We start from the raw sequence: 8,845 nt of genomic DNA, 5'->3' as shown, positions 1-8,845 counted from the left end.
GAAACTAGTCAAGAAGCTCTCATAGAGTTAGACGACTTTGACTACTCTATTCCTTAAACTCTTCAACTACCAGCAATTGAAGACCTCCTCATAGTCATAATTGGGAAGATAAATGTGATTAATGAAAATTTTGACTTCATAATACAATATTTCGTCCCAGACCAAACACAACTACCTAAAGATGTGTTCTTTTGTGATGATCTTGATATAGAATAATCTCAACTATGTGTTTAAATCGGAATTATCTTCTACATAAATGCAATGAATAAAACAAGTTTTGCCATTTCCTAAAGGTTTAATTCCCATGTTTTCATATTTAAATTTATCGCAATGCATCTTTACCCTCCTTTTTGATTTTGACAAAGGGGAAGAAGTATACTCTCAGAGGGAGTAGAGTATACTTTCTACTTAATTGAGGGGGAAATTTGATTATGTTGATTTTTGATTGTGTCTATCGTTCTGATGTGATTTCTAGAACTTGTTCTCTTTTTATCCGATGTGATTTTCGGATGTGTCTTTCGTTCTGATGTGATTTACATAACTTGTTTCATTTTTATCCGATGTGATTTCTGGATGTATCTTTCGTTCTGATGTGATTTTCAGAACTTATCTCCTTTTTATTTGATGTGATTTTCGGATGTGTCTTTTGTTTTGATGAGATTTCCATAACTTATTTTTGTTTTATCCGATGTGATTTTTGGATGTGTCTTTCGTTCTGATGTGATTTCCATAACTTGTCTCATTTTGTACCCGATGTGATTTCTGGATGTGTTTTTCATTCTGATGTGATTTCCAAAACTTGTTTTCCTTTTTATCCGATGTGATTTTTGGACATGTCTTTCATTCTGATGTGATTTCCTTAACATATCTTCATTTTCCCCTATTAGTCTTTTTCACCTTGCCTCGGCTACCCCATTAGACCTACTTTACCAGTCATCTCAACAAACCCCAATGAGTCTGCGTCTCATTTTTCATATCTCCAACAAGCTCATAACATCTCATATCATTGAATTTCATTCCTTTAAGGGACACAATTTGAATCTTTAGTATTTAACTATCTTCCACCACGATCATATGAAAACTCACGTCATTCATATAATCTGGTTGAAGATATTTAAAAAAGGGAAATTGTCACACTCTACATTTTGCCATTAATATTCTTCATCTATTAACCACTTATAGTCGATATGCATCATCATCATAACTTAACCATTTCATTTTGTCACTCGTCATTTTTGTATTGTGGGTGTTTTTAATCAGTTAAATGTCATTTTAGAAGGGTTATCTTTCTTTGTTATGTGTTTTTGCCTCTGTGCATTTACTTTGTCTTGCACGATAAGTTTTAGTTCACTTGCATCATAGGTTCATTACTTTTACTTTGACAGATCTAATTAAAACGATTTCAATTTTAGTGTCACATGACATTATCTTTCTCACACCATTCCCTATCTCTAAATAAGAAACATAAGCCATGTTGATTGTTTGTCATGAGTTTATCTATGCAATTTAGTTGGGTTGAATTTTGTATGTGTCATGAGTTTATCTATGTAACACTTTTGTTTTTTTTATGATAAGTAATTTGTTATGACGAAATACATACCCAACTGTCCCAAAACTTTGATTGTTTAACACTGAAGCACTGTTTGCATTCTACGACATTGGTGAAGCAAACGAAAGAAAATGTAACAAACAATAAAAAACAAAAGCAACCAAAAGCTGGAAGATGAAATCAATTTGAAAATGAAAGAAAGAAGATGAAAATAATTTAAAAACAAAAGCAAGAAGATGAAAATGATTTGAAAACGAAAGTTAGAAGATGAATATTCGATTCCTGAAATCTGAAAATGAAATCTGCAATATGAAGAATCAAACCTAGAATACAAACATAACACAAACGGTGAGTCAACAAGTTACATTTACCTACATGTCATACCATGTAGACACTACTTAATATTTTTTGACAAAAACTAACGGATGAGCCATTTTAGATAACAAAATGTTAGTTAAAACACTATTTCGTAACATTTTTTAATTAAAAAACTAAAACAAAATATTTAATTAAGTTAAGGGACTTGAGACTAATTATATTATATCTTTTTAATAATGTTTTTAGCCATTTATTACATAGTAAACATTAAATAAAATGAAATAAAAAAATAGTTAGAAAACATTATTAAAAAAAAAATTATTTGATGGTTTGTTATTGTAAAAAAGAAAGTAAAAAGGACAGTAGCGAGTAAATGATTATTTTTGCCATAAAAAGTGAAAAAGGAATACCCCGTATAAATGATTCAGCTCCCATTTCCTTTTCAGTTTTCAACGGCACATTCTCGATCCTGAAAACAACACATTCACAATGGCGACATTGAAGATCCCCTCTCACGTTCCTCATCCATCAGAAGACAGTGAACAATTGCGTGGTGCTTTTCAAGGTCAACAATCATCACCGATTCATTTTCTTTGGTTTCATTCATGTTGATTTCATCATCAATCTGCTCAATTTTTTTCGATCTATTTTGTTTGAGCTTTTCACTTTTGGATCGTGATCTTATTATGCGGATTTCATCATAGCTCACAACTGTTAATCAGATCACGGATTAGTTTGTTATTGTACGTATGCATTACACTGTTATGTGTTTGGTTTATACATTCACTGTTAGTTATCTATATTTGATGAATTTGCGCGCGTGTTTGAAAAGAGATTTGAATATCCTCTTGAGGATCTTGATTTGCACTTTTCTAAAATAGTACCAATATTTTTTTTATTTAAGATCTTATAGGAATGGTTTCATGCAAATGCATTTCAATTTGACATGGCATCAATGCTATTGGATATTGAATTTATTTTGTGTATGTTAGATCTCGTTTAATGCAGTCCAAAATATGATCATGATATTCACAATCATAATATATAGTATGATAGGTTAGAAAATAAGAACACAATATAAAACTAGTGAAAAATTGAATGCTGTAAATTCGTGTCTGTTATCATGTTTTTGTTTTCGTGACATTTTTGCAGGATGGGGAACGAATGAAGGCTTGATAATATCGATCCTGGCTCATAGAAATGCATCCCAGCGTAAGGCAATTCGTGAAACTTATGCTCAAACACATGGAGAAGATCTTCTTAAAGATTTAGACAAAGAACTTTCAAGTGATTTTGAGGTCAGTTTGTTTTTTTTAATCTCTAGTTTCTTTATGTGAATCTCAGTTTGACATATATTTCATTTTCATTATCTGTGGTCGACTGAAATTTTATAGTACTTAGTTTCAGTATTTTGTATAGATAACCTCGACTAAGGGAAACATATGAAGCTATATTCATGAATCATGTCTAATGTTTGATTTTTGAATATGACAGAAAGCTGTGTTGCTGTGGACCTTGGATCCTGCTGAGCGTGATGCCTTTTTAGCTAACCAAGCAACTAAAATGTTGACTTCAAACAACGCTATCATCATGGAAATTGCTTCCACGAGATCTCCACTCGAACTCCTTAAGGCAAAGTCAGCATACCAATCCCGTTTCAAGAAGTCTCTTGAAGAAGATGTTGCCTATCATACTTCCGGTGACATCCGCAAGGTTAAACTCTAAATTAGTTAATTTCTTGCATGTTCATACACAATAATTAGATTATGAAGAATCTGTTTTATTTCTGTCAACCAAAATATTCCAAAATTTAAAATTATGAGGGTAGATCTTTTTAACTTTAAGGAAAATACACGCATCTTGGGGGATAACCAACAGGCATATTTGTATTTAACTTTTCATTATTCTGTTATATCTGTATCTAACATTTTCCCACGATTATCTGATGAAACTTTGTTTCTGATACTTCACAAAAGCTTTTGGTTCCTCTTGTGGGCACATTCCGTTATGAGGGGGATGAGGTGAACATGACATTGGCAAAATCTGAAGCTAAATTGCTTCATGACAAGATCGCAGATAAGGCCTACAATCATGAGGACCTGATCAGGATCGTAACAACAAGGAGTAAAGCGCAGTTAAATGCAACTTTGAACCACTATAACAATGCGTTTGGCAATGTAATAGACAAGGTATGAATGTTTTGGCCATTTATGAGTTATTTCTCTGTTTTCAACTTAACACCTGCTTTTTTGTGAGTATCTGCAGCAGTACTTGTGTAGAGCGCAAATTTTACTTGCAACTATCACAACATATAGGCAGATCTAATATAATGTCACAAACTTGTGCGTCTATAATGTCACTGTTCACTTTAAAACACATGATTTCGAGCAATAATCATATTATAGGTGAAACAATTAACAACCTTTCAAGGAATTATATTCTGGTCGTCTCAATGTCATTGTTACTTACAAAAAATTTAAGGACAGGGTCAAGCTTATTATGGTTAAGTCATTAAGTCACTATAAGATTAATTAGTGGCTTGTAGGCGAACTGACAATAAGCTTCTGGCTGCAGGATCTGGAAACTGGTTCTGAAGATGAATATCTGAAATTATTGAAGGCAGCAATTAAGTGCTTGACCTACCCTGAGAAATATTTTGAGGAACTCTTAAGGCTGGCTATAAACAAGATGGGAACAGATGAATTGGCCCTAACTAGAGTGGTGACAACGAGAGCTGAGGTTGATTTGCAGCGTATTGCAGAGGAATACCAAAGAAGAAACAGTGTTCCTCTGGATCGTGCAATTGACAATGACACTTCCGGAGACTATCAGAAAATTCTCCTGGCGTTGTTGGGACGTGAGGACTAGAGTTTTTACTCCGTCTAGTAGTCATGAGATGACTGTGTAGGCTATCTACTTTTCCTTTATCATCAGTGTGATTTTGTTGTGGACTTGCTGGTAACCTGATTGTTAGATGTATGAGATATCCTGGTGGCTTTAAATAATATGTTTTGAATATGTACTGAAATTCAAAATAGAACTTTGCCTCCTTAAATAAAGATGCATCCTTGTCTAGTTCTCTCGTTATTAAGTTATTTATGTCGATTATTTATATTTCTTGCAGCCATAAGCCATCCCATAGTTCTTAGAACATGAGGCAACTATTTGAAAAACATAACCCAGCAGCTATGGAAATTAACTTCTCGATAATAATCTCATAGAAACACAGATGTAGTAAATTCGTATAATAAGAAATAAAATCTTAACAAATTTTTTATAGTGAGAAAAAATAAATAACTATTGGTTGTGTATATCAAAATAAATAACTATGGTTGTGTATATCAAAATAAATAACCATTTGCACCCATTATGGTAACACAAACTAGTTACATGCATCACTATACAATGCCAACAATAAATAAAATCTCAACAAATTGTTATGGTCGTGACATAATAACCATTTGCACCCATTATGATAACACAAACTAGTTACACTGCATTACTATAAATGCCAACTATCCAACAATTGATCCTTCCAATCAAAACATGGGAGTTCAAAGGAATTCGTAATACCTATACAGTGAATTGGAGGAACTAGAAAATAAAGTTTAATCCAGGACAATGCTGCTTGCTCCACCAGGGGGTCTGCGGGCACCTAGTATTCGGTCTCTGTTTTCTGCTTTTCCATCAGAAAATATGTTGCTTCCTCCACCTGCGTGTCTGCGGGCACCTAGTAAACGATCTCTGTTTTCTGCCTTTCCGTCAGAAAATATGTTGCTTGCTCCACCAGGGGATCTGCGGGCACCTAGTATTTGATCTCTGTTTTCTGCTTTTCCATCAGAAAATATGTCGCTTCCTCCACCTGCGTGTCTGCGGGCACCTAGTAAACGGTCTCTGTTTTCTGCCTTTCCATCAGAAAATATGTTGCTTCCTCCACCAGCATGTTTGCGGGCACCTAGTAAGCGGTCTCTGTTTTCTGCCTTTCCGTCAGCAAATATGTCATTGCCTTTCATTTCTCTTAGTTTAGCCACCATGCTCAGAGGTTTTTCCACTGATTCTGGAGTAACATCTCCCTTGAAAATATTATTGCCTGTCAGCTCTGCAAACTTCTGACCATGCATTTTCTTTGAGTTCTTCTGAACTGATTCTTCACTGAGTATATTACTTCGGATACCCGCAGCCTAAACAGAGATGAAACTAAGGTCAGAATGCAATACAAGGAGGATGAAAGAGTACAAGGTAACAGGCTTTGTTTCAGTGAGAGAACAAACACTTATATAAAATATCTTAATAATCCTGGCCCAAGTGGTCTACGTCAAGAGCTACAACTGTATTTCTATTACAACCCCTAGGTTATATCTTCACATTGTTATAAAAATTAATCTGTATTTAAATTTAAGCCTTCAGGAAAGCATAAGGTGACATTATGGACCATCAAATTTCAAAACTCATCACTATGAACAACTACATATATGTTATAAGAAGGGATAGATAAGATGACATGACTGATTTTAATGATGAGAAGACACTAACGTTAGATTTTGCAGCAGCCAATGAACGGGGCGTAGTTTCACGAGGAGTAGCAAATATATCATTTCCGCCAATCTCCTTGGTCTTGGAACTTGACATCAGTTTCTTGCTATTTGTGCCTGGTTCATTTTGCAATGTTCCACCAAGTTCACGCTGCTTTGCTGCCCCAGGTAAAGAGACTGGCTTCTCAGGAGAAATGCTTTCTTCAGCGTTGAGTAATATCTTACTAATTCCATCCATTGCTTGCTAAGATGCAATTGCAGGGAATAAAACAGGAATACAGTTATCACAATGTAGTTGATATTTGTGAAACACTCGTATTTATCACGTCAAATCTCAATTTTTCTTCCGGAATAAGGCAATCAATTAGTATACCTGATATACGCGTATGCTTGTTCGGTCTTTAGAGTTTGCAGCATTGGCTTCTGATGTGGTATCCTCAGCATTTGTGGAAAATATACCACTGTCTTTAGACTTTGCAGCATTGGCTTTAGAAGTGGTATTCTCAGCATTTGGCAAAAATATACCATTTCCAGTAGCCTCTTTCACTCTCGAATACCCCGAGCTTGGTTTCCTGAACAACACACATAGAAGCATATGCTTTACAACAACAAAAAGTTACAAAGAAAAAGAAGAAACAGAAACTTGGGCGACAAACATCAAAATCCATGAAGAAGGATAATAGAAAACTTAGAAAAAGCTAAAATTAGGAAAGAAAATGGGAAATAAATCTCATCAAATGAAGAAATCTATGTGGCTAACACCAAAAAGGAAACAAGCTTCACAACAAAATTTGATAACTCTAATCTTTGAAATTAAGTAACTAAACAACATAATGTAGTTTTAATTCAATCACGATTTCAATTCAAAGTAAAAAAATAACAATAGCTTTAAGTATATGATATTCATGCTCTATAAATGCACAATAAAAATACTAATATTAGTTAGGGTAAATTGCAACTCCATTACCAGTTTACAAAAGTTTCAAGTCAATTGTTCATCATAACATAATTCACTGAAATTCAACATGTAAATGCATTAAAAATATTGGAAAAATCTCAAATAAATAACCTAATTTAAAAAACTCAGTGCCTTTCCAAAATTGCAAAACAGATCCGTGTAGCACAACAACAACAAAAAAAAAATCAAAATCATATATCAGCAAAAGAAACGCAATCGGATCACAATTCCGATCAAATAATAAAGAAAATAACACAATCAGATCTGAATTCACATTTCAGCATTGAACTAATTTAGAAAATAAAAACAAATTACCACTTGGCTAAATTATGTTCTTCATTCTCGGTGAGTTTTTTGCCATGGAGAACATCACCAATGTCATGTGAAGGCTGTGTATAGAAAACGAACGAAGAGACAAACCTGATTGATTATAAACAGAATCCAAATAATTTCATAAAAAAATTGAGTAGAAATGTTGTAACCTGGTGAGGACGGTGGCCAGTGAAAGCGGTCGGCGAAGAGTTTTCCGGCCATGTCAAGATACCGGTGGTACAGGTACGTGAGTTTCTGGTAGGTTTCTGCATTCTCTATTTGGTTCAGCGAGGAAAATCTGAAAATGGTGTGCGTTTAATCGTGCGTGTGAGTGTAAGGTGAGAGGGTAACGTTAATCACCCGATTTGAAATGGCGTTTTAACGATAATCAACTAGAAACAATAAAATAATCTTCAAGTTTTTTTCGAAAAAATAGAAACAAGTCGCTAACAACTATAAAACCCTGGAAGAGTTTCTGAAAAATAGAAAGAAAGAAAAAACTCTGGAAAGGATTAATAATATACTAATATTTTGTTTTGCCAACTGGAAAATGAATATTGGAAAATGAATATTGGCTGTCAGCTATATGTGGTCTAAAAGTGTCATTTCAATCCTTATTACGACAGCAGATAAAGCAGCAAAACGGTGACTTAATTTTTGAAAACAAAAAATAGTGAATTTTTTTAAAGAAAAAAAATACAGTGAGGAGATTATGAAAAGATTGTGCCATCCATTCCCCGATAAAATAAATCAATAAATAAAAATCCATCTTAAATTTCAAATCACATGTTTTTTTTTTTAAATTGCTGAATATATATTTTGGTCTAAATGCAGTTTTAGTTCTTTTTCTTTATTTTTATTTTTTTTATTTTTTTAAATAAAAAATATATTTTAAGTCCTTTGTTATGAATATTTTGGGGTTTTTGTTTTCCTTTCGATTTAGTTATGTGACATGTTCAATTATGTGACAAATGAAATATTGGTCAAAATTGAAAATATTCGGCAACGTTATTTAAAACCATATTAAATTTGATTTATATGAAACAATTTAAATATAAATTAAAATTAATAATAAAAATTCAATTCAGTTTAGTTATAAAAGCATTCATCCCCTTCTGAAGAATCCTAAAAATGTGTTTCACCTCATTTTGAAGAACGTTAGCAACGTTAGTTATA

At 33.4% G+C, this 8,845-nt stretch overlaps 2 protein-coding genes across 3 annotated transcripts; one reads left to right on the top strand and one right to left on the bottom strand.

Annotated features, from left to right (window-relative positions):
• Positions 1 to 2,264: 2,264 nt before the first annotated feature.
• Positions 2,265 to 4,942, top strand: LOC127108128 (annexin D2). Its single transcript, XM_051045547.1, has 5 exons — positions 2,265 to 2,432; positions 3,020 to 3,165; positions 3,362 to 3,580; positions 3,844 to 4,056; positions 4,442 to 4,942. The coding sequence occupies exons 1-5, from the start codon at positions 2,357 to 2,359 to the stop codon at positions 4,733 to 4,735; spliced, it is 948 nt and encodes a 315-aa protein (XP_050901504.1). The 5' UTR covers positions 2,265 to 2,356; the 3' UTR covers positions 4,736 to 4,942.
• A 264-nt stretch (positions 4,943 to 5,206) lies between these two features.
• On the bottom strand, positions 5,207 to 8,190 carry LOC127108127 (uncharacterized). 2 transcript variants are annotated; one of them, XM_051045546.1, is made up of 6 exons: positions 7,840 to 8,190; positions 7,673 to 7,746; positions 6,773 to 6,971; positions 6,401 to 6,643; positions 5,748 to 6,048; positions 5,207 to 5,597 (listed from the first exon to the last, which is right to left on the bottom strand). In XM_051045546.1, exons 1-6 carry the CDS (start codon positions 7,939 to 7,941, stop codon positions 5,476 to 5,478), a joined length of 1,041 nt encoding a protein of 346 aa, XP_050901503.1. In that variant the 5' UTR covers positions 7,942 to 8,190; the 3' UTR covers positions 5,207 to 5,475. The 2 variants fall into 2 exon arrangements, with proteins under 2 accessions (XP_050901503.1, XP_050901502.1); XM_051045545.1 differs by having other exon boundaries at positions 5,207 to 6,048; positions 7,840 to 8,188.
• Positions 8,191 to 8,845: the final 655 nt, after the last annotated feature.

The sequence above is a fragment of the Lathyrus oleraceus genome, chromosome 7 (assembly GCF_024323335.1).
Source record: "Lathyrus oleraceus cultivar Zhongwan6 chromosome 7, CAAS_Psat_ZW6_1.0, whole genome shotgun sequence".
Classification (NCBI taxonomy): Eukaryota; Viridiplantae; Streptophyta; class Magnoliopsida; order Fabales; family Fabaceae; genus Lathyrus; species Lathyrus oleraceus.
Note: the sequence above shows the minus strand (reverse complement) of the source record. Positions and strands in the feature narration are given on the sequence as shown.

What these genes read in the sequence shown, in the direction of transcription:
- LOC127108128 (XM_051045547.1), top strand. Translation starts at nt 2,357, where the DNA reads ATGGCGACATTGAAGATCCCCTCTCACGTTCCTCATCCATCAGAAGAC. An exon ending in ATTGCGTGGTGCTTTTCAAG is followed by an intron (nt 2,433 to 3,019) that starts GTCAACAATCAT and finishes ACATTTTTGCAG; the next exon opens with GATGGGGAACGAATGAAGGC. An exon ending in AACTTTCAAGTGATTTTGAG is followed by an intron (nt 3,166 to 3,361) that starts GTCAGTTTGTTT and finishes TGAATATGACAG; the next exon opens with AAAGCTGTGTTGCTGTGGAC.
- LOC127108127 (XM_051045545.1), bottom strand. Translation starts at nt 7,941, where the DNA reads ATGCAGAAACCTACCAGAAACTCACGTACCTGTACCACCGGTATCTTG. An exon ending in CTGGCCACCGTCCTCACCAG is followed by an intron (nt 7,747 to 7,839) that starts GTTACAACATTT and finishes TTCTATACACAG; the next exon opens with CCTTCACATGACATTGGTGA. An exon ending in GAACATAATTTAGCCAAGTG is followed by an intron (nt 6,972 to 7,672) that starts GTAATTTGTTTT and finishes TGTGTTGTTCAG; the next exon opens with GAAACCAAGCTCGGGGTATT.